The 26,827-nt window shown below is 42.0% G+C and overlaps 1 protein-coding gene across 1 annotated transcript in view; it reads right to left on the minus strand.

Moving 5' to 3' along the window:
• Positions 1-2,716: 2,716 nt before the first annotated feature.
• Positions 2,717-26,827, minus strand: part of N4BP3 (NEDD4 binding protein 3) — a 107,947-nt gene continuing 83,836 nt past the window's right edge. Inside the window, exons 4-5 of the mRNA XM_053717033.1 lie at positions 22,896-23,153; positions 2,717-8,359 (exon numbers count right to left, since the gene is read on the minus strand). Of these exons, the coding sequence (XP_053573008.1) occupies positions 7,799-8,359; positions 22,896-23,153 (819 nt within the window). The 3' untranslated portion in view covers positions 2,717-7,798. The remainder of the gene's footprint in view (positions 8,360-22,895; positions 23,154-26,827) is intronic.

Below are 26,827 nucleotides of genomic sequence, written 5' to 3' on the forward strand. Positions count from 1 at the left end.
ATTGCGAAAAAATATGAAGGAATTGTTCAAAATTCACCAAAATTTCACCACAGTGTTTTAAAGCCTTAAAAGTATTGCACACCAAATTTGGAAGCTTTAACCCTTAAAATAACGGAACCGGAGCCGTTTTTAACTTTAACCCCTTTACAGTCCCTGGTATCTGCTTTGCTGAGACCCAACCAAGCCCAAAGGGGAATACGATACCAAATGACGCCTTCAGAAAGTCTTTTCTATGTATCAGAGCTCCTCACACATGCGACTGCATGTCATGCCTCTCAAAAACAAGTGCGCAACACCGGCGCGAAAATGAGGCTCTGCCTATGATTTGGGAAAGCCCCTAAAGAATAAGGTGTCTAAAACAGTGCCTGCCGATATAAACTTATCAAAATACCCAGATTAAATGATTCCTCAAGGCTAAATATGTGTTAATAATGAACCGATTTAGCCCAGAAAAAGTCTACAGTCTTAATAAGCCCTTGTGAAGCCCTTATTTACTATCTTAATAAAACATGGCTTACCGGATCCCATAGGGAAAATGACAGCTTCCAGCATTACATCGTCTTGTTAGAATGTGTCATACCTCAAGCAGCAAGAGACTGCACACTGTTCCCCCAACTGAAGTTAATTCCTCTCAACAGTCCTGTGTGGAACAGCCATGGATTTTAGTAACGGTTGCTAAAATCATTTTCCTCATACAAACAGAAATCTTCATCTCTTTTCTGTTTCTGAGTAAATAGTACATACCAGCACTATTTTAAAATAACAAACTCTTGATTGAATAATAAAAACTACAGTTAAACACTAAAAAACTCTAAGCCATCTCCGTGGAGATGTTGCCTGTACAACGGCAAAGAGAATGACTGGGGTAGGCGGAGCCTAGGAGGGATCATGTGACCAGCTTTGCTGGGCTCTTTGCCATTTCCTGTTGGGGAAGAGAATATCCCACAAGTAAGGATGACGCCGTGGACCGGACACACCTATGTTGGAGAAAAGTTGCCTGTAAAATAAATATTAATCCTAAAATAGCTATAATATAATTATAATTTATATTGTAGCTATATTAGGATTTATTTTACAGGTAAGTATTTAGCTTTAAATAGGAATCATTTATTTAATAAGAGTTAATTAATTTCGTTAGATGTAAATTATATTTAACTTAGGGGGGTGTTAGTATTAGGGTTAGACTTAGCTTTAGGGGTTAATACATTTATTATAGTAGCGGTGAGGTCCGCTCGGCAGATTAGGGGTTAATAATTGAAGGTAGGTGTCGGCGATGTTAGGGAGGGCAGATTAGGGGTTAATACTATTTATGATAGGGTTAGTGAGGCGGATTAGGGGTTAATAACTTTATTATAGTAGCGCTCAGGTCCGCTCGGCAGATTAGGGGTTAATAAGTGTAGGCAGGTGTCGGCGACGTTGAGGGGGGCAGATTAGGGGTTAATAAATATAATATAGGGGTCGGCGGTGTTAGGGGTAGCAGATTAGGGGTACATAGGGATAACGTAGGTGGCGGCGCTTTGCGGTCGGAAGATTAGGGGTTAATTATTTTAAGTAGCTGGCGGCGATGTTGTGGGGGGCAGGTTAGGGGTTAATAAATGTAATACAAGGGTCGGCGGGGTTAGGGGCAGCAGATTAGGGGTACATAAGTATAACGTAGGTGGCGGTCGGCAGATTAGGGGTTAAAAATTTTAATCGAGTGGCGGCGATGTGGGGGGACCTCGGTTTAGGGGTACATAGGTAGTTTATGGGTGTTAGTGTACTTTAGGGTACAGTAGTTAAGAGCTTTATAAACCGGCGTTAGCCAGAAAGCTCTTAACTCCTGCTATTTTCAGGCGGCTGGAATTTTGTCGTTAGAGCTCTAACGCTCACTTCAGAAACGACTCTAAATACCAGCGTTAGAAAGATCCCATTGAAAAGATAGGATACGCAAATGGCGTAGGGGGATCTGCGGTATGGAAAAGTCGCGGCTGAAAAGTGAGCGTTAGACCCTTTAATCACTGACTCCAAATACCAGCGGGCGGCCAAAACCAGCGTTAGGAGCCTCTAACGCTGGTTTTGTCGGCTACCGCCGAACTCCAAATCTAGGCCTTAGTGTCTATAAAACACTGGGAGCTGCCATGTTGTAACTTGTGTTACCTTCTCTGCTGTGGCCAATTAGAGACAGTTATAAATAGGTCACTAGAGTGTGCAGCCAATGGTTGTGCTGGTTCTGCACTTCCATTTCTAACAGGAACTGAAAAGCTCACAATTTCAGAATGGAATTACAGGCAAAGAGGACAAAATAAATAATGATAGTATATTGCAGAGTTGTTTTATATATACAATTTATCATTTTATATTACCATCTCAAAGTGTTTAATGTCCCTTTAATGGTGAATTTTGTACAAAAATAATTAAACTCCTCTAAAGGATTGTAATCAACCCCATTGTTACAAATGTAGCTGTATAAGCCACAGTAGTGTACGCTCCTGAGTCTACCTCCGTATGCTCTCATAGAAAGGGGCGAAGTTTAAAAAAAAAAAAAAAAAAAAAAAATGGTACCAAGAGAAAGAGGTAAATCTGATGATAGTAATCTGGATTTGCTTCAATTTGTATCTATATAGATCATGAAAGTTTAATTTTTACTTCTATGTTTCTATTAAATATTTAAATAAATGTCTTATGATCCACGTTGTTTTTATAATCAACTGCATTAAAAAAAAGATATTCCAAGGACACAAATAAAAAATCCAATTTATTTGTGATTTCAAATAATTGGTTCACATTTAAAACTAAAAATGGCAACACCACAAATAAAAAACAAACAAAAAAAAAACCACAGAAATAAAACGATTTTTCTTCAAAGTTTTGGCCACATGCCTATAGCTGCCAGGTGCCAACATAATTCTGGTACAGAGCCACTATTACTGTATGCTGTAAACCAGGGCTATCAAACTCATTGCATCCGTGGGCCACTGGCCAAGTGTTCTTCTTCCATGGGGGCCACTTGAACAGGGTGAGTGCTCTGGAACGTTATATACTAGAAACTGGAAGTGACATTTACCCACGGGTTATAGTCCACAATAGACATACACAGTGTATATTTATCTTGTGAGTGACAAGTAAAGTGATAATTCTGAAACTGAATAAAAAGTGACATTTATCCAAGCAGTGCATTTTGGGAGTCTACACTGGGCAATGTATAATTGTCTTTATATTTATCCTGTTAGTGCCTATATAGAACATCAACTTGTTTCACCTCTTAGAACCCTAAAAATATTGATGGGGCCAAATGATTTATTTACCTAATAAAAAAGGGAGGGCCAGATTAAACTACCTTGAGGGCCGCATATGGCCCCAGGGCCAGTAGTTTGAGACCACTGCTCTAAACCCTCCAAACACTATTCACATGCAAGCACAGGATCATTATGATTACACTTCAGAAAAGTCTAACATACATAAGAAAAGCACAGACCAAAACTTGCAAGATGTCCTGCACATGGGAGGTGTAAGTATTGGAGTATCTCGTTTCTACATTAGGAAGCTTTGGGACTGACATAAAAATTTCAACAATCCTAGGAGACAATTTCTTACATTTTCTTTGTAAACTTCTGATAGCAATAAGAGTTTTCAGTACACATAGCTCACAACATCCAGACCCTTTGTTGCTGAGACCGGGAGGCTCGGGCTTGAGTTTGACCACTCTGGAAGAGTCTGGGGAAGAGTTGGTATGTTTGCCACCTTTAGCTCAGGCCAAACCCGAACCCTCTTGAGCCCTGTACAGCACATCAAATGTTTTTTTTTGTGTGCAAAGTACACACTACGGCCTAGATTACAAGTGGTGAGTTAATTAACGATCCAGCTTGAGCGTTAACTGCTCTAGAAGTAAGCTTTTTGCGTGCTTTGGGTTGCACTCATATTATGAGTTGTAAGTAAGCTTGTGCGCTAACCCGTCGGGCATAAAAAGCTGAACTTACAATATCGCATGCTTGTTCACATATTCCCCCATAGAAGCGAATGGAGAAAAAAAAAATAGGGGGAAAAAAAACTAACACCCTGCTCGTGCACAAACCTGATTGCATATTCTCATGTGTCCTAACCAGACATGAAAATATGAATATTTTACATTCCAATGTTCTTTACATACAAGAATATGTTCTATCATTCATAAATACATATTCAGGGCATATGAATAGACCGGTCCGGTCGCCAATGGCGACCTAAATTTCTTGCGGGCAAGTACATTTTTTAGCTTACCAGCCCGAGCGGCGACCTGACATTTTAATCAGGATAAAAGAAGAAATAATAAAAAATGTCAAATTGCCTTTCACATATGCGCACACAAGGGAAAGGATGGTAGAAAGGGGAGGTTATTTCTGTTAAATGCATTCAAAGACCTCCCCTTATCTCCATGGCTCTTGGTCTCTTCCTTGTCAGTTGATACTTCCCACCCCTAAAGTTGTCTGCGCGGCAAGACATCCTGCTAGAGCGGTGAGTGTTTCTTCTCTGTGTATGAATGAAGTATGGCTTAAAGTGACTATATAGTTATGGTAGGCAGTTTGCTCACGTACATTATGCTGACGTACTCCAGGGTCTTCTGCAGTACTTCAGAACAATGTACACGAGCAAGCTGCCTACCATAACAATATAGAGCAGTGGACGTACATACAGTATTACAATGATAATATCCCTGTTTTTTTCTACCTAGTGATAGAAAAATATTTTCTAAAGTTAAAGCCTTTTTATTGAGTCCCAAATATTAAGCAGCTTGCAGGGCATTCAAATTGGGACATCTGTCTGCAATGCTTTATGGGATTACAATAACACTATTTATATTGCCTTTTTACATAAGATATATACACACTACGTGCAGATACGCACGGGCAACTAAAGTTTCTTGCGGGCTGGTAAGTTTTGTCATTTACTTGCCCGGTGGGCGAGGGGAGTTTTTGGGTATTCATAGGCCCTGCATATTTCTATATATATGATGATTTTTTGGTACAATATATATCTCTATACCTATATACAGTATATATATATTTGTGTGTGTGTATATATATATATATATAGGAATATCTATTTATAAATACATAGAACATATTCCCCTATGTGCAGAACATTGGAATGTAAAATATTTACAGAAAATACACAGAATAACACTTTATTAAATATGAATATTGCACAAATATGCTTTTACATGTTTTCATCTACTTGACTGCAAAGGCCTCCAATGCACTTATATATGCAACCCCCCCCCCCCCAAGACCTCTATCTTTGAGCCTTTTTAACTTTTGTGTGCAATATTTCTTTAGAAAACTTTTTATTAGATGGTGTTATTATTAGTGTAAGTGTACTATGTAATGTATTTTTTATGTTTTTTGTGACACTTTTTTGTTTTTGGAAAGTTAACCAGAGCTCTGAGGACGTGGTAATCATTCTAGCATTAACTGTGGTTGCGGTCAAGCAATCATGTTTACTTTCAACCAGTGGTAAACCCGACACTCGCAAACACCCTTGATAAAACCCTTATTTTTAGCGCACAAACCTTTGCACTCCACTTGTAATCTGGCCCAATGTATAAAAGCATAGATATTCACACTATCTCACACACACTCTTGCACCTCTCACACTTACACACACTCACATATACATACAAACACAAAGAACCTAACGCTCTCACACACACACTAACACACACTCTCACACAGACTCCCACACACAGAAATACACTGACAAGCACAGACACACTCCCACATAAAGACACACATGCAAGAGAGAAATAATTGTAGGCTTGTGCACAATATCAACTTTCTGGCTATGGCTGTTTCCCACCAAACCCGGACACACAAATGGAAACCCGAATTATATGGGTAAATCCTGGACAGGGGGCAATCCTGAGAGTTGGGTAGTCCTAGGTGTAAACTGATCAGTTCAGAGGTATAGTTTGGGTATATGGCAGGGAATTGTGGTCCTGGACTTCTGTAAAAGAAACTGGCACATGAAGTAGTAGCCAATGTTTGGAGCTTTAAATAAAGCCTATGGAGTTTTTGTTGTTTGATCCTTAAAGGGACACTAAACCCAAAATTTCTCTTTCATGATTCAGAAAGAGAATACAAATTTAAACAACATTACAATTTACTTCTATTATTTATTTTGCTTCATTTTTTAGATATCCTTAGTTGAAGAAAAAGCAATGCACATGGGTGAGCCAATCACATGAGGCTTCTAAGTGCAGCAACCAATCAGCAGCTACTGAGCCTATCTAGATATGCTTTTCAGCAAAGAATATCAAGAGAATAAAACAAATTAGATAATAGAAGTAAATTAGAAAGTTGTTTAAAATTGCATGCTTTTTCTATATCATGAATGAAAAAAAAATGGGTTTCATGTCCCTTTAAGGGTTTACTGGTCAAAATGCTGTACATTGCTCATGTAAGGGACAACATTTTAGCTTCAGATTTAGCTGACACACTGACATGTCAGTTATGAATGTGTAACAAACATTGAATGCTCATGGTTTAGAGTACGTTATGCAGCTATCTGCATTAATCCTGATTTAAAAGCTCAACAAACCAACTCTGTGTCCTGCACAACTTAATGTAGCTGACTTAGTCACAGATATGGAATTAAACCATGGTTGTCCAACCTTATGCCCATGGGGAGCACAATAATTTATATATGCACCCCTTCCCTATCCCGCATTGCTATTCTACAGCTCCCCATATGAAACACAGATCACTTCTCTTCTCTGCACCAAGCTCATTCCTGCGTTTGTTGTATATATTCTGCACATGAACTTTGCTTATATAGAAGTAAATATTTTTTTGCTGCAATTGCTTTTATTTCTAAAATATCTTTACCTGCCTTGCAAGGGATTTAAAAAAAATCTTCTTTGGCCTCTTACTTTTCCCGACTGTTATTAAAGCTGGGGCAAATTACTTCAGTGGACACAAACAGACCATGTGCATAGCAGTTACATAGTATACCTACAGCGACTTGTTTCTTGCTTAGCAATGCAAGTCAATAAATTATAAGAAGTTGATAACACTTGTACACAAAACATATAAGAGTATATCTTATGGTCTTTGCCAAACCTGCGTTATGATGGTGATATCAATAACCTATTTATTTCACTTCACTTTAATGTAAATTTTCTAAAGCTCCTAAATGTTTAGGTTTGTCTTCACATATCTCACATCGAATATGATGGTCTCAAAATTAGGGCAAGCAAAGCATTTGCAAAAAGCTGCCAGATGTCAAACGGTCACGAGATAAAGTGCTTCAGGGACACACACACACATACAGCAGACACATATCCTTTAACCACTTGGTAACCAAAGGACAGTGCAATCTTTGGCGGCCAACAGATTAATATCTAATCCTAAAATCTACTTTGAAAAAATATTATATATTTTCCACTACCAACTTGGAGTATTTAAGTTAAACACCAATTTCAGCAAAACGTACAACTTTTTGTACATGATTGTACAACTCTGATCCATTTAATCATTATAAAATTAATTAAATAAAAAGGTATTAGACCTGGAGTTTGGAGACAGGGTTAGTATGACCATACCAATATCATTATTATGGCAGCACAGAAGTGGAAACTTTGATATGGACTATTTAATGCTATCAATAGAAGAGTGCTTAAGTTGCACACAGGTGAAACCATAAAAAATTGACAAAGTAATTCCACTTGTGAGGATCAGTTAAATCTTCGCAGGTTGTCTCACCACGTAACATAGCTGCTTACATTATCTCACAATAGTCTGTACACTCCTGCAAGCAGCACATACCACACTTCATTGATCTGAGATTAACTTTGAAAGGTTTCAACAGCATTCATCCAAACTGAAGGAGTGGTTGGAGACTGTCCAGATGTCTGTCTTAGCTCTTGTAACTGTCTTTCAAGAGTCTGATTGCGGTGATACATTTCCAGGTAGCTTGCCTGTATCTCCTTTTGGTATTTCAGTACCTTGTCTTTTTCCTCCTTCCAGACTTTACGTTCAGTCTCAAAAGTCAGAATTTGTGCCTCATTCTGACGCCTCTCCAGCATCAGCTCAGCCCTTAGCCTCTCTAGATCTACAGACTCTGAGCTGTCTCTCAAACACCTCCCCCTTGAATCATCTATGTCACTACATGGATTCCCGCAAGTCACTTTTGGTGAGTCAGCTGAGGTTTGGCGATTCATATCTTGAACTGCCTGAAGATGTAAGGCCAGATCTGCTGCCTCCTTTTCTTTATCCTTTGCTAGAGCGTTTGCCTCTCGAAGTTTTGTTTTAAGATTGAAGACCTCTCCTAATTTCTGAGTAATCTCCGCCTGTGAATCTCTTAGTTGTTGCTTAAGAAGAGAGATCTCACCAGCCTTCTGAGAAATCTAGACAACAACACAAGTGATTAGTCTACAGGCATAAAAACATGGCTCTATAATCAATATAACCTATAATCAACCTATAATCAAGCAAACTTATTGTTAAATGTTCCATTTTCAGTACACGAGTGCTATAAATGTGCCAATTTCAATATCTCTCTCAGCCCAGTTTCTCGGGTTTACTCAAACCGTTTGTCTCAAGCACAGATATCCTGGCAGCTTGCAGTCCGAAGGGATTTGATGTGTACCCTTCTCTACTTGTTATGAGAACTATAGCAAGCCTTAAAGATTATTTATGTGTCTTTGGTCCTTAATTGTGGCGTATAGCTACATGTTACAGATTTCCTGCCTCTGAATTTGTTGTCTCACAATTATAGAGAGGGGTGGGGGATTATAGATGGAATAAAAAAGGGACTATTTTGTAATAATTAAATTATTTTAAATGGACATTTTTGCAAATGTAGGTGTGTTATACAATTACTGCAGTTTCCCTGACCAAACTACATGCTATACAGTGATTGCTTAGATCAGTTACTTATTTATACCCGGGCTGCTCTAGATTTACAGAAGGTGCAAGTTTTGCTACCAACATGACAATTTATTTTGTATGCAGATGGCAACTGCAGATATGTACTATGAATATGCTTTAAGATATATACTATATATAAAACAAATATTGTATAGTCTGTAAGTACCATCTAATGAGTTATCATCCAGCATAAAACATTATACAATGTACTTCTTAAGCTATAAGGGCCTAAATCTAACATGCATACTGTAACACCCGCAACTTGTTGCCCACTTTCTTTAAAATGGACTTACACTTTTTGGATCAGACTGTTGAGTAAATCTTAAAAGGACAGTATACTATAAAATAGTTTTTCCCTTAATGTGTTTCCAATTACTTTTTTTACCAGCTGCAGAGTATAATATGAATATTTGCTTTTTAAGGTTTATTTGTGTATATGATTTAGCTGATTTTGTGTTTTGAAGCCACAACCTAATAAAATGTGTTGAGCTTGTAGGTATAAATCAGACCCCATTACTTTATTACATTGTGACCATATACATGCTTCTTTATCTAATATCTGTCCGTAAACCAAAGATCAATACCTGGAGAGAATAATAATAATACCCCACTGGGAGTGTAATTTCTTCTGCTGGCTGTGTTTACACAGTTTGGCCTTAAAAGAACATGAAACACATTTTTTTTTTCTTTCATAATTCAGATAGAGAATATGATTTTAAACAACTTTCTAATTTACTTCTATTATCTAATTTGTTTCATTTTTTGGTATCATTTGTTGAAGGAGCAGCAATGCACTAATGGTTTCTAACTGAACACATGGGTGAGCCAATCACAATCAATATATATGCAACCAACAATCAACAGCTAGAACCTAGGTTCTCTGCTGCCCCTGAGCTTGCCTAGATAAACCTTTCAGCAAAGGATAACAAGAGAAGGAAGCAAATTAAATAACAGAAGTAAATTGGAAAGTTGTTTAAAATTGGATTCTCTATCTAAATCACGAAAGAATTTTTTTGGGTTTCAGGTCCCTTGAAGGCCAAAAACTTTCAAGATAGGTATGGATACCACAGGCTAAATCAACTATTTCAAATGCCAATATAAGGGTAATGGAAATACTTGTAAAAAATGTAATACACTTCAGCAGGTAAGGTGGATCATTGGGAACAAATTAAAGGGGACTTTTTTGGGAGTAAACTGTCCCTTTAATAACTGAGTCAGGCGCAAATATAATTAACCAACATCTATCTCATCTTAATACTGGTGATTTTCTTTTTTAGTCTGTTATATTAGTACATTATATACAGCTTAGTTTATATGGTACAACAACAGTATGTTAAACTATTGACAAAATCAGATCAGTGGCTATATCTACGTTATGAATAGGAATAGCTGTGTCAGCTATTTATTAGACACTTTTATATACAAACTTACTTTCTGTTAGTCTGACAAATAATCATTGAAATCCATATTTTTACTTACTGCTATAAATGGAAAATAAAAAGGATATTAATCATTACTAGGGTGTTACATTTTGAGTTTAAGTGCCCGGTAAAAGAAAAAAAATTACATTGTGTAGTTAATTTTAATAATCTTTTTCTGCAATGTAAATATGAAAAACAGAATTTATGTTTACCTGATAAATTACTTTCTCCAACGGTGTGTCCGGTCCACGGCGTCATCCTTACTTGTGGGATATTCTCTTCCCCAACAGGAAATGGCAAAGAGCCCAGCAAAGCTGGTCACATGATCCCTCCTAGGCTCCGCCTACCCCAGTCATTCGACCGACGTAAAGGAGGAATATTTGCATAGGAGAAACCATATGTTACCGTGGTGACTGTAGTTAAAGAAAATAAATTATCAGACCTGATTAAAAAAAAAAAAACCAGGGCGGGCCGTGGACCGGACACACCGTTGGAGAAAGTAATTTATCAGGTAAACATAAATTCTGTTTTCTCCAACATAGGTGTGTCCGGTCCACGGCGTCATCCTTACTTGTGGGAACCAATACCAAAGCTTTAGGACACGGATGAAGGGAGGGAGCAAATCAGGTCACCTAAATGGAAGGCACCACGGCTTGCAAAACCTTTCTCCCAAAAATAGCCTCAGAAGAAGCAAAAGTATCAAATTTGTAAAATTTAGAAAAAGTGTGCAGTGAAGACCAAGTCGCTGCCTTACATATCTGATCAACAGAAGCCTCGTTCTTGAAGGCCCATGTGGAAGCCACAGCCCTAGTGGAGTGAGCTGTGATTCTTTCAGGAGGCTGCCGTCCGGCAGTCTCATAAGCCAATCGGATAATGCTTTTAATCCAGAAGGAGAGAGAGGTAGAAGTTGCTTTTTGACCTCTCCGTTTACCAGAATAAACAACAAACAAAGCCAAAGTTTGTCTGAAAACCTTAGTAGCTGCTAAGTAAAATTTGAGAGCACGAACTACATCCAAGTTGTGCAACAAACGTTCCTTCTTTGAAACTGGATTAGGACACAAAGAAGGCACAACTATCTCCTGGTTAATGTCTTTGTTAGAAACAACTTTTGGAAGAAAACCAGGTTTAGTACGCAAAACCACCTTATCTGCATGGAACACCAGATAAGGAGAAGAACACTGCAGAGCAGATAATTCTGAAACTCTTCTAGCAGAAGAAATTGCAACCAAAAACAAAACTTTCCAAGATAATAACTTAATATCAACGGAATGTAAGGGTTCAAACGGAACCCCCTGAAGAACTGAAAGAACTAGGTTGAGACTCCAAGGAGGAGTCAAAATTTTGTAAACAGGCTTGATTCTAACCAGAGCCTGAACAAAGGCTAGAACATCTGGCACAGCTGCCAGCTTTTTGTGAAGTAACACAGACAAGGCAGAAATCTGTCCCATCAAGGAACTTGCAGATAATCCTTTTTCCAATCCTTCTCGAAGGAAGGATAGACTCTTAGGAATCTTAACCTTGTCCCAAGGGAATCCTGCAGATTCACACCAACAGATATACCAAATTATGTGGTAATTTTCTGGTTACAGGCTTTCAGGCCTGAACAAGAGTATTAATAACAGAATCTGAGAACCCTCGCTTTGATAAGATCAAGCGTTCAATCTCCAAGCAGTCAGCTGGAGTGGGTCGAACGGACCTAGAACAAGAAGGTCTCGTCTCAAAGGTAGCTTCCATGGTGGAGCCGATGACATATTCACCAGATCTGTATACCAAGTCCTGCGTGGCCACGCAGGAGCTATCAAAATCACCGACGCCCTCTCCTGATTGATCCTGGCTACCAGCCTGGGGATGAGAGGAAACGGCGGGAACACATAAGCTAGTTTGAAGGTCCAAGGTGCTACTAGTGCATCCACTAGAGCCGCCTTGGGATCCCTGGATCTGTACCCGTAGTAAGGAACTCTGAAGTTCTGACGAGAGGCCATCAGATCCATGTCTGGAATGCCCCACGGTTGAGTGACTTGGGCAAAGATTTCCGGATGGAGTTCCCACTCCCCCGGATGCAATGTCTGACGACTCAGAAAATCCGCTTCCCAATTTTCCACTCCTGGGATGTGGATAGCAGACAGGTGGCAGGAGTGAGACTCCGCCCATAGAATGATTTTGGTCACTTCTTCCATCGCTAGGGAACTCCTTGTTCCCCCCTGATGGTTGATGTATGAACTTGGCCCTCGCTAGCTGAGGCCAAGCTTTGAGAGCATTGAATATCGCTCTCAGTTCCAGAATATTTATCGGTAGAAGAGATTCTACCCGAGACCAAAGACCCTGAGCTTTCAGGGATCCCCAGACCGCGCCCCAGCCCATCAGACTGGCGTCGGTCGTGACAATGACACACTCTGGTCTGCGGAAGGTCATCCCTTGTGACAGGTTGTCCAGGGACAGCCACCAACGGAATGAGTCTCTGGTCCTCTGATTTACTTGTATCTTCGGAGACAAGTCTGAATAGTCCCCATTCCACTGACTGAGCAGGAACAGTTGTAATGGTCTTAGATGAATGCGCACAAAAGGAACTATGTCCATTGCCGCTACCATCAAACCTATCACTTCCATGCACTGCGCTATGGAAGGAAGAGGAACGGAATGAAGTATCCGACAAGAGTCTAGAAGTTTTGTTTTTCTGGCTTCTGTCAGAAAAATCCTCATTTCTAAGGAGTCTATTATAGTTCCCAAGAAGGGAACCCTCGTTGACGGAGATAGAGAACTCTATTCCACGTTCACTTTCCATCCGTGAGATCTGAGAAAGGCCAGGACAATGTCCGTGTGAGCCTTTACTTGAGGAAGGGACGACGCTCGAATCAGAATGTCGTCCAAGTAAGGTACTACAGCAATGCCCCTTGGTCTTAGCACCGCCAGAAGGGACCCTAGTACCTATGAGAAAATCCTAGGAGCAGTGGCTAATCCGAAAGAAAACGCCACGAACTGGAAATGCTTGTCCAGGAATTCAAACCTTAGGAACCGATGATGTTCCTTGTGGATAGGAATATGTAGATACGCATCCTTGAAATCCACCTTGGTCATGAATTGACCTTCCTGGATGGAAGGAAGAAGTGTTCGAATGGTTTCCATCTCGAACGATGGAACCTTGAGAAACTTGTTCAAGATCTTGAGATCTAAGATTGGTCTGAACGTTCCCTCTTTTTTGGGAACTATGAACAGATTGGAGTAGAACCCCATCCCTTGTTCTCCTAATGGAACAGGATGAATCACTCCCATTTTTAGCAGGTCTTCTACCCAATGTAAGAATGCCTGTCTTCTTATGTGGTCTGAAGACAACTGAGACCTGTGGAACCTCCCCCTTGGAGGAAGCCCCTTGAACTCCAGAGAATAACCTTGGGAGACTATTTCTAGCGCCCAAGGGTCCAGAACATCTCTTGCCCCAGCCTGAGCGAAGAGAGAGAGTCTGCCCCCCACCAGATCCGGTCCCGGATCGGGGGCCCGCATTTCATGCTGTCTTGGTAGCAGTGGCAGGTTTCCTGGCCTGCTTTCCTTTGTTCCAGCCTTGCATAGGTCTCCAGGCTGGATTGGCTTGAGAAGTATTACCTTCCTGCTTAGAGGACGTAGCCCTTGGGGCTGATCCGTTTCTGCGAAAGGGACGAAACTTAGGTTTATTTTTGGTCTTGAAAAGACCTATCCTGAGGAAGGGCGTGGCCCTTGCCCCCAGTGATATCAGAGATAATCTCTTTCAAGTCAGGGCCAAAGAGTGTTTTCCCCTTGAAAGGAATGTCAAGCAATTTGTTCTTGGAAGACGCATCCGCTGCCCAAGATTTTAACCAAAGCGCTCTGCGCCACAATAGCAAACCCAGAATTTTTTCGCCGCTAACCTAGCCAATTGCAAGGTGGCGTCTAGGGTGAAAGAATTAGCCAATTTAAGAGCACGAATTCTGTCCATAATCTCCTCATAAGAAGAAGAATTACTAATAATCGCCTTTCCTAGCTCAAACTAGAAACACGCGGCTGCAGTGACAGGGACAATGCATGCAATTGGTTGTAGAAGGGAACCTTGCTGAACAAACATCTTTAGCAGACCTTCTAATTTTTTATCCATAGGATCTTGGAAAGCACAACTATCTTCTATGGGTATAGTGGCGCGCTTGTGTAGAGTAGAAACCGCCCCCTCGACCTTGGGGACTGTCTGCCATCAGTCCTTTCTGGTGTCGACTATAGGAAAACAATTTTATAAATATGGGGGGAGGTACTAAAGGTATACCGGGCCTGTCCCATTCTGTACTAACAATGTACGCCACCCGCTTGGATATAGGAAAAGCTTCGGGGGGCCCCGGGGCCTCTAAGAACTTTTCCATTTTACATAGTGGTTCTGGAATGACCGGATAATCACAATCATCCAAATTGGATAACACCTCCTTAAGCAGAGCGCGGAGATGTTCCAACTTAAATTTAAAAGTAATCACATCAGGTTCAGCTTGTTGAGAAATGTTTCCTGAATCTGAAATTTCTCCCTCAGACAAAACCTCCCTGGCCCCCTCAGACTGGTGTAGGGGCCCTTCAGAAACCATATCATCAGCGTTCTCATGCTCTACAGAATTTTCTAAAACAGAGCAGTCGCGCTTTCACTGATAAGTGGGCATATTGGCTAAAATGTTTTTGATAGAATTATCCATTACAGCCGTTAAATGTTGCATAGTAAGGAGTATTGGCGCACTAGATGTACTAGGGGCCTCCTGTATGGGCAAGACTGGTGTAGACGAAGGAGGGGATGATGCAGTACCATGCTTACTCCCCTCACTTGAGGAATCATCTTGGGCATCATTTTTACTAAATTTTTTTATGACATAAAATACATATAGTTAAATGAGAAGGAACCTTGGTTTCCCCACAGTCAGAACACAATCTATCTGGTAGTTCAGACATGTTAAACAGGCATAAACTTGATAACAAAGCACAAAAAACAGAATTTATGTTTACCTGATAAATTTCTTTCTCCAACGGTGTGTCCGGTCCACGGCGTCATCCTTACTTGTGGGATATTCTCCTCCCCAACAGGAAATGGCAAAGAGCCCAGCAAAGCTGGTCACATGATCCCTCCTAGGCTCCGCCTACCCCAGTCATTCGACCGACGTTAAGGAGGAATAATAGCATAGGAGAAACCATATGGTACCGTGGTGACTGTAGTTAAAGAAAATAAATTATCAGACCTGATTAAAAAACCAGGGCGGGCCGTGGACCGGACACACCGTTGGAGAAAGAAATTTATCAGGTAAACATAAATTCTGTTTTCTCCAACATAGGTGTGTCCGGTCCACGGCGTCATCCTTACTTGTGGGAACCAATACCAAAGCTTTAGGACACGGATGAAGGGAGGGAGCAAATCAGGTCACCTAAATGGAAGGCACCACGGCTTGCAAAACCTTTCTCCCAAAAATAGCCTCAGAAGAAGCAAAAGTATCAAACTTGTAAAATTTGGTAAAAGTGTGCAGTGAAGACCAAGTCGCTGCCCTACATATCTGATCAACAGAAGCCTCGTTCTTGAAGGCCCATGTGGAAGCCACAGCCCTAGTGGAATGAGCCGTGATTCTTTCGGGAGGCTGCCGTCCGGCAGTCTCGTAAGCCAATCTGATGATGCTTTTAATCCAAAAAGAGAGAGAGGTAGAAGTTGCTTTTTGACCTCTCCTTTTACCTGAATAAACAACAAACAGGGAAGATGTTTGTCTAAAATCCTTTGTAGCATCTAAATAGAATTTTAGAGCGCGAACAACATCCAAATTGTGCAACAAGCGTTCCTTCTTTGAAACTGGTTTCGGACACAGAGAAGGTACGATAATCTCCTGGTTAATGTTTTTGTTAGAAACAACTTTTGGAAGAAAACCAGGTTTAGTACGTAAAACCACCTTATCTGCATGGAACACCAGATAAGGAGGAGAACACTGCAGAGCAGATAATTCTGAAACTCTTCTAGCAGAAGAAATTGCAACTAAAAACAAAACTTTCCAAGATAATAACTTAATATCAACGGAATGTAAGGGTTCAAACGGAACCCCCTGAAGAACTGAAAGAACTAGATTGAGACTCCAAGGAGGAGTCAAAGGTTTGTAAACAGGCTTGATTCTAACCAGAGCCTGAACAAAGGCTTGAACATCTGGCACAGCTGCCAGTTTTTTGTGAAGTAACACCGACAAGGCAGAAATCTGTCCCTTCAGGGAACTTGCCGATAATCCTTTTTCCAATCCTTCTTGAAGGAAGGATAGAATCCTAGGAATCTTAACCTTGTCCCAAGGGAATCCTTTAGATTCACACCAACAGATATATTTCTTCCAAATTTTGTGGTAAATCTTTCTAGTTACAGGCTTTCTGGCCTGAACAAGAGTATTGATAACAGAATCTGAGAAACCTCGCTTCGATAAAATCAAGCGTTCAATCTCCAAGCAGTCAGCTGGAGTGAAACCAGATTCGGATGTTCGAACGGACCCTGAACAAGAAGGTCTCGTCTCAAAGGTAGCTTCCAAGGTGGAGCCGATGACATATTCACCAGATCTGCATACCAAGTCCTGCGTGGCCACGCAGGAGCTATCAAGATCACCGACGCCCTCTCCTGATTGATCCTGGCTACCAGCCTGGGGATGAGAGGAAACGGCGGGAACACATAAGCTAGATTGAAGGTCCAAGGTGCTACTAGTGCATCCACTAGAGCCGCCTTGGGATCCCTGGATCTGGACCCGTAGCAAGGAACTTTGAAGTTCTGACGAGAGGCCATCAGATCCATGTCTGGAATGCCCCAAAGTTGAGTGACTTGGGCAAAGATTTCCGGATGGAGTTCCCACTCCCCCGGATGCAATGTCTGACGACTCAGAAAATCCGCTTCCCAATTTTCCACTCCCGGGATGTGGATAGCAGACAGGTGGCAGGAGTGAGACTCCGCCCATAGAATAATCTTGGTCACTTCTTCCATCGCTAGGGAACTCCTTGTTCCCCCCTGATGGTTGATGTACGCAACAGTCGTCATGTTGTCTGATTGAAACCGTATGAACTTGGTCCTCGCTAGCTGAGGCCAAGCCTTGAGAGCATTGAATATCGCTCTCAGTTCCAGAATATTTATCGGTAGAAGAGATTCTTCCCGAGACCAAAGACCCTGAGCTTTCAGGGATCCCCAGACCGCGCCCCAGCCCATCAGACTGGCGTCGGTCGTGACAATGACCCACTCTGGTCTGTGGAATGTCATCCCTCGTGACAGGTTGTCCAGGGACAGCCACCAACGGAGTGAGTCTCTGGTCCTCTGATTTACTTGTATCTTTGGAGACAAGTCTGTATAGTCCCCATTCCACTGACTGAGCATGCACAGTTGTAATGGTCTTAGATGAATGCGCGCAAAAGGAACTATGTCCATTGCCGCTACCATCAACCCGATCACTTCCATGCACTGAGCTACGGAAGGAAGAGGAACGGAATGAAGTATTCGACAAGAGTCCAGAAGCTTTGTCTTTCTGGCCTCTGTTAGAAAAATCCTCATTTCTGAGGAGTCTATAATTGTTCCCAAGAAGGGAACCCTTGTTGACGGGGATAGAGAACTCTTTTCCACGTTCACTTTCCAGCCGTGCGATCTGAGAAAGGCCAGGACGATGTCCGTGTGAGCCTTTGCTCGAGGGAGGGACGACGCTTGAATCAGAATGTCGTCCAGGTAAGGTACTACTGCAATGCCCCTTGGTCTTAGCACAGCTAGAAGGGACCCTAGTACCTTTGTGAAAATCCTTGGAGCAGTGGCTAATCCGAAAGGAAGCGCCACGAACTGGTAATGTTTGTCCAGGAATGCAAACCTTAGGAACCGATGATGTTCCTTGTGGATAGGAATATGTAGATACGCATCCTTTAAATCCACCGTGGTCATGAATTGACCTTCCTGGATGGAAGGAAGGATAGTTCGAATGGTTTCCATCTTGAAAGATGGGACCTTGAGAAATTTGTTTAAGATCTTGAGATCTAGGATTGGTCTGAATGTTCCCTCTTTTTTGGGAACTATGAACAGATTGGAGTAGAACCCCATCCCTTGTTCTCTCAATGGAACAGGATGAATCACTCCCATTTTTAACAGGTTTTCTACACAATGTAAGAACGCCTGTCTCTTTATGTGGTCTGAAGACAACTGAGACCTGTGGAACCTTCCCCTTGGGGGAAGTCCCTTGAATTCCAGAAGATAACCCTGGGAGACTATTTCTAGCGCCCAAGGATCCAGAACATCTCTTGCCCAAGCCTGAGCGAAGAGAGAGAGTCTGCCCCCCACCAGATCCGGTCCCGGATCGGGGGCCGATATTTCATGCTGTCTTGGTAGCAGTGGCAGGTTTCTTTGCCTGCTTTCCCTTGTTCCAGCCTTGCATTGGTCTCCAAGCTGGCTTGGCCTGAGAAGTATTACCCTCTTGCTTAGAGGACGTAGCACCTTGGGCTGGTCCGTTTTTACGAAAGGGGCGAAAATTAGGTCTATTTTTTGCCTTGAAAGGCCGATCCTGAGGAAGGGCATGGCCCTTACCCCCAGTGATATCAGAGATAATCTCTTTCAAGTCAGGACCAAACAGCGTTTTCCCCTTGAAAGGAATGTTTAGTAGCTTGTTCTTGGAAGACGCATCAGCCGACCAAGATTTCAACCAAAGCGCTCTGCGCGCCACAATAGCAAACCCAGAATTCTTAGCCGCTAACTTAGCCAATTGCAAAGAGGCGTCTAGAGTGAAAGAATTAGCCAATTTGAGAGCATTGACTCTGTCCATAATCTCCTCATAAGGAGGAGAGTCACTATCGAGCACCTTAATCAGCTCATCAAACCAGAAATATGCGGCTGTAGTGACAGGGACAATGCATGAAATGGGTTGTAGAAGGTAACCCTGCTGAACAAACATCTTTTTAAGCAAACCTTCTAATTTTTTATCCATAGGATCTTTGAAAGCACAACTATCCTCTATGGGAATAGTGGTGCGTTTGTTTAAAGTAGAAACCGCTCCCTCGACCTTGGGGACTGACTGCCATAAGTCCTTTCTGGGGTCGACCATAGGAAACAATTTTTTAAATATGGGGGGAGGGACGAAAGGAATACCGGGCCTTTCCCATTCTTTATTAACAATGTCCGCCACCCGCTTGGGTATAGGAAAAGCTTCTGGGAGCCCCGGCACCTCTAGGAACTTGTCCATTTTACATAGTTTCTCTGGGATGACCAAATTTTCACAATCATCCAGAGTGGATAATACCTCCTTAAGCAAAATGCGGAGATGTTCCAATTTAAATTTAAAAGTAATCACATCAGATTCAGCCTGCTGAGAAATGTTCCCTAAATCAGTAATTTCTCCCTCAGACAAAACCTCCCTGGCTCCCTCAAATTGGGTTAGGGGCCCTTCAGAGATATTAATATCAGCGTCGTCATGCTCTTCAGTAACTAAAACAGAGCATCCACGCTTACGCTGACAAGGGTTCATTTTGGCTAAAATGTTTTTGACAGAATTATCCATTACAGCCGTTAATTGTTGCATAGTAAGGAGTATTGGCGCGCTAGATGTACTAGGGGCCTCCTGAGTGGGCAAGACTCGTGTAGACGAAGGAGGGAATGATGCAGTACCATGCTTACTCCCCTCACTTGAGGAATCATCTTGGGCATCATTGTCATTATCACATAAATCACATTTATTTAAATGAATAGGAATTCTGGCTTCCCCACATTCAGAACACAGTCTATCTGGTAGTTCAGACATGTTAAACAGGCATAAACTTGATAAGAAAGTACAAAAAACGTTTTGAAATAAAACCGTTACTGTCACTTTAAATTTTAAACTGAACACACTTTATTACTGCAATTGCGAAAAAACATGAAGGAATTGTTCAAAATTCACCAAACTTTCACCACAGTGTCTTAAAGCCTTGAAAATATTGCACACCAATTTTGGAAGCTTTAACCCTTAAAATAACGGAACCGGAGCCGTTTTAAGCTTTAACCCCTTTACAGTCCCTGGTATCTGCTTTGCTGAGACCCAACCAAACCCAAGGGGAATACGATACCAAATGATGCCTTCAGAAGTCTTTTATCAGTATCAGAGCTCCTCTCACATGCGACTGCATGTCATGCCTCTCAAAAACAAGTGCGCAACACCGGCGCGAAAATGAGACTCTGCCTATGCTTTGGGAAAGCCCCTAAAGAATAAGGTGTCTAAAACAGTGCCTGCCGATATAATTATATCAAAATACCCAGAATAAATGATTCCTCAAGGCTAAATAAGTGTTAATATCAATCGATTTAGCCCAAAAAATGTCTACAGTCTAAATAAGCCCTTGTGAAGCCCTTATTTACAATCGTAATAAACATGGCTTACCGGATCCCATAGGGAAAATGACAGCTTCCAGCATTACATCGTCTTGTTAGAATGTGTCATACCTCAAGCAGCAAAGGACTGCAAACTGTTCCCCCAACTGAAGTTAATGCTCTCAACAGTCCTGTGTGGAACAGCCATGGATTTTAGTTACGGTTGCTAAAATCATTTTCCTCATACAAACAGAATTCTTCATCTCTTTTCTGTTTCTGAGTAAATAGTACGTACCAGCACTATTTGAAAATAACAAACTCTTGATTGAATAATGAAAAACTACAGTTAAACACTAAAAAACTCTAAGCCATCTCCGTGGAGATGTTGCCTGTACAACGGCAAAGAGAATGACTGGGGTAGGCGGAGCCTAGGAGGGATCATGTGACCAGCTTTGCTGGGCTCTTTGCCATTTCCTGTTGGGGAGGAGAATATCCCACAAGTAAGGATGACGCCGTGGACCGGACACACCTATGTTGGAGAAAACGTTTTAAAATAAAACCGTTACTGTCACTTTAAATTTTAAACTAAACACACTTTAATACTGCAATTGCGAAAAAGTATGAAGGAATTGTTCAAAATTCACCAAAATTTCACCACAGTGTCTTAAAGCCTTAAAAGTATTGCACACCAAATTTGGAAGCTTTAACCCTTAAAATAACGGAACCGGAGCCGTTTTTATATTTAACCCCTTTACAGTCCCTGGAATCTGCTTTGCTGAGACCCAACCAAGCCCAAAGGGGAATACGATACCAAATGATGCCTTCAGAAAGACCTTTCTATGTATCAGAGCTCCACACACATGCAGCTGCATGCCATGCTGTCCTCAAAAACAAGTGCGCCATACCGGCGCGAAAATGAGACTCTGCCTATGCTTTGGGAAAGCCCCTAAAGAATAAGGTGTCTAAAACCGTGCCTGCCGATATTATTATATCAAAATACCCAGATAAAATGATTCCTCAAGGCTAAATATGTGTTAATAATCAATCGATTTAGCCCAGAAAAAGTCTACAGTTTAAATAAGCCCTTGTGAAGCCCTTATTTACAATCGTAATAAACATGGCTTACCGGATCCCATAGGGAAAATGACAGCTTCCAGCATTACATCGTCTTGTTAGAATGTGTCATACCTCAAGCAGCAAGGGACTGCAAACTGTTCCCCCAACTGAAGTTAATTGCTCTCAACAGTCCTGTGTGGAACAGCCATGGATTTTAGTTACGGTTGCTAAAATCATTTTCCTCATACAAACAGAATTCTTCATCTCTTTTCTGTTTCTGAGTAAATAGTACGTACCAGCACTATTTGAAAATAACAAACTCTTGATTGAATAATGAAAAACTACAGTTAAACACTAAAAAACTCTAAGCCATCTCCGTGGAGATGTTGCCTGTACAACGGCAAAGAGAATGACTGGGGTAGGCGGAGCCTAGGAGGGATCATGTGACCAGCTTTGCTGGGCTCTTTGCCATTTCCTGTTGGGGAAGAGAATATCCCACAAGTAAGGATGACGCCGTGGACCGGACACACCTATGTTGGAGAAAGTATGTTTTTTTTTCTACTGCACACAGAAAGGCTGTAGAGAATCCTGAAGGAGCCGGAACTCTGATACTACAATATTCTATACAGTGATTGCTTTATCAGTAAACGTTTTTCTTTAAATCTGTTAATAACTGACCAATGAATAGAGTATGTCCCTGTACTGTAAAAGAAAATGTAAATTTTAAATGTTTTTAAAATATTTGTTTCCATGCAGATCTTTTGCAATGGCACGATTAATAGCTATACATACTATGTATAAACAATAATGTCAATCTCAGTTCCAAACCAAGGGTCAGAGAGAGTTAGTATAATGGTCCCATGATCCTTTTTACCCAACACTCACAGTAGGAGTGTCCAACCTTTTCAAATTGTGGCCCCACAAGAATAATAAAAACTAAAGTATATCAAATATATATATACCCCCAGCGTAAACTGAGGGCTACCTGTATATATAGTGATTGTGAATGAACAATTCCTGCCAAATGAGGAATCACAAACCTTTGCATAAACACACAGAGTCAAACACATATATTACAGGACCTATCAATAAACCAACTGCAGTGAACATAAGCACTCTGTATGTGTATGGTACATTGGATATATAGGATAATATGGGAAGGGGGTGTAAGGGAGAAAGCACTAATGTTAGATTAGACAGCCCTATTGTACAGTGTTCATTTTTAAAATACTCCCTTTGGATTTAGAAACATACCTCCCACTTGGACTCTTCCAGCTTGGGGCTGAGATTTTCAGGCTGGGACTGTTTTTGCCTCAGCTCATCACACTCCCCACGCAGTGAGCTAAGCTCTTCCTGTAGACGCTTCTTCTCCTGTTGCACTTTGTACAGCTGCAGTTGCAGGGCTCGTTGACTGCGTAGGGCCTGCTGTGAGATTTGCTGTAGCTTACACATATACATCTGTTTCAGCTCATCCAGCTCCTCCATCCATAGCCGACGCTTGTCTTCAAACACCTGTATTTAGAACACAAAGGTGAGGGGGATGCAACAGCCAGGAACATACATTGCAGAGGAAGTACATACATGCTTTCAAGGACAAACCAAAAATGACAAAATGTGCAACCCAAAAAATGTTGACCTGTGCAATTTTTAGCCAAATGACTAAAAGAAAAACAAACAGAAACTCTCCCTTCTTCACATACACACAGAGAAACTCACTTCCTCTCTCTCTCTCACACACACACACACACACAAACAAACTCACATCCTCTCACACACACACAGGCAGAAACTCACTTCCCCTCTCTCTCACACATACAGAAACTCACTTCCTCTCTCTCACACACACAGAAACTCACTTCTTCTCTCAAACACACAGAAACTCACTTCCTCTCTCACACACACACAGAAACTCACTTCCTCTCTCACACACACACAGAAACTCACTTCCTCTCTCACACACAGAGAAACTCACTTCCTCTCTCTCACACACACAAACAAACTCACTTCCTCTCACACAGGCAGAAACTCACTTCCCCTCTCTCTCTCTCACACATACAGAAACTCACTTCCTCTCTCTCAAACACACAGAAACTCACTTCCTCTCTCACACACACACAGAAACTCACTTCCTCTCTCTCTCACACAGAGAAACTCACTTCCTCTCTCTCACACACACAAACTCACTTCCTCTCACACAGGCAGAAACTCACTTCCCCTCTCTCTCACACATACAGAAACTCACTTCCTTTCTCTCACACACACAGAAACTCACTTCCTCTCTCACACACACAGAAACTCACTTCCTCTCTCTCTCACACACAGAAAAAAAACCACTTCCCCTCTCTCACACACACAGAGAAACTTCCTCTCACACACACACACACACACACACAAACAAACTCACTTCCTCTCTCTCACACACACACACAGGCAGAAACTCACTTCCCCTCTCTCTCACACATACAGAAACTCACTTCCTCTCTCTCACACACACAGAAACTCACTTCCTCTCTCTCTCTCTCTCTCACACACACAGAAACTCACTTCCTCTCTCTCACACACACACATAAACTCCCTTTCTCTCCCACACACACAGAAACTCACTTCCTCTCTCTCACACACACACAGGCCGAAACTCACTTCCTCTCTCACACACACAGAAACTCACTTCCTCTCTCTCTCACACACAGAAACTCCCTTCCTCTCTCACACACACAGAAACACACTTCCTCTCTCTATCACACACACACACACACAAACTCACTTCATCTCTCACACAAACACACAGACAGAAACTCACTTCCCCTCTCTCACACGCACAGAAACTCACTACCTCTCTCACACACACAGAAAATCACTTCCTCTCTCTCTCTCTCTCTCTCTCTCACACACACACACACACACACACACACAGAAACTCACTTCCTCTCTCACACACACAGACAGAAACTCACTTCCCCTCTCTCTCTCACACACACAGAAACTCACTTCCTCTCTCTCACACACACACACACATAAACTCCCTTTCTCTCCCACACACACAGAAACTCACTTCCTCTCTCACACACACACAGGCCGAAACTCACTTCCCCTCTCTCTCACACACACACAGAAACTCACTTCCTCTCTCTCTCTCACACAGAAACTCACTTCCTCTCTCACACACACAGAAACACACTTCCTCTCTCTCACACACACACACACAAACTCACTTAATCTCTCAATCAAACACACAGACAGAAACTCACTTCCCCTCTCTCACACACACACACAGAAACTCACTACCTCTCTCACACACACATAAAATCACTTCCTCTCTCTCTCTCACACACACACAGAAACTCACTTCCTCTCATACACACACACACACACACACAAACTCACTTTCTCTCTCACACACACACATAAACTCACTTCCTCTCTCTCACACACAGAAACTCACTTCCTCTCTCACACACACAGACAGAAACTCACTTCCCCTCTCTCTCACACACACACACATAAACTCACTTCCTCTCTCACACACACACATAAACTCCCTTTCTCTCTCACACACACAGACAGAAACTCACTTCCTCTCTCTCACACACACACAGGCCGAAACTCACTTCCCCTCTCTCTCTCTCACACACACATACACAGAAACTCACTTCCTCTCTCTCTCTCACACACAGAAACTCACTTCCTCTCTCTCTCACACACACAGAAACACACTTCCTCTCTCTCTCACACACACACACACACACACACACAAACTCACTTCATCTCTCACACAAACACACAGACAGAAACTCACTTCCCCTCTCTCACACACACACACACACACACAGAAACTCACTACCTCTCTCACACACACAGAAAATCACTTCCTCTCTCTCTCTCTCTCTCTCTCTCTCACACACACACACACACAGAAACTCACTTCCTCTCTCACACACACAGACAGAAACTCACTTCCCCTCTCTCTCTCTCACACACACAGAAACTCCCTTCCTCTCTCTCACACACACACACATAAACTCACTTCCTCTCTCTCACACACACACACACACACACACACACACACATAAACTCCCTTTCTCTCCCACACACACAGAAACTCACTTCCTCTCTCACATACACACACACACAGAAACTCACTTTCTCTCTCACACACACAGAAACTCACTTGCTCTCTCACTCACACACACACAGAAACTCACTTCCTCTCTCACACACACACAGAAACTCACTTTCTCTCTCACACACACACACACAGAAACTCACTTCCTCTCTCTCTCTCTCTCACACAGAAACTCACTTCCTCTCATACACAGACACAGAAACTCAATTCCTCTCTCACACACACACACACACACACACACACACACACACACACAGAAACTCACTTCCTCTCTCTCTCACACAGAAACTCACTTCCTCTCATACACAGACACAGAAACTCACTTCCTCTCATACACACACAGAAACTCACTTCCTCTCTCTCACACACAGAGAAACTCACTTCCTCTCTCTCACACACACAGATAAACTTACTTCCTCTCTCTCTCACACACACACACAAACAAACTCACTTCCTCTCTCACACACACACAGGCAGAAACTCACTTCCCCTCTCTCTCACACATACAGAAACTCACTTCCTCTTTCTCACACACACAGAAACTCACTTCCTCTCTCTCACACACACAGAAACTCACTTCCTCTCTCTCACACACACAGAAACTCACTTCCTCTCTCTCACACACACAGAAACTCACTTCCTCTCTCTCACACAGAAACTCACTTCCTCTCTCACACACACAGAAACACACGTCCTCTCTCTCTCACACACACACAGAAACTCACTTCCTCTCTCTCACACAAACACACAGACAGGACAGAAACTCACTTCCCCTCTCTCACACACACACACACACACAGAAACGCACTACCTCTCTCACACAAACAGAAACTCACTTCCTCTCTCTCACACACACACAGAAACTCACATCCTCTCATACACACACAGAAACTCACTTTCTCTCTCACACACACACACACACACAGAAACTCACTTCCTCTCTCACACACACAGAAACTCACTTCCTCTCTCTCACACAGACAGAAACTTACTTCCTCTCTCACACACAGACAGAAACTCACTTTCTCTCTCACACACACACACACACACACACACACACATA

This window comes from Bombina bombina, chromosome 6, assembly GCF_027579735.1.
Source record: "Bombina bombina isolate aBomBom1 chromosome 6, aBomBom1.pri, whole genome shotgun sequence".
Lineage (NCBI taxonomy): Eukaryota > Metazoa > Chordata > Amphibia > Anura > Bombinatoridae > Bombina > Bombina bombina.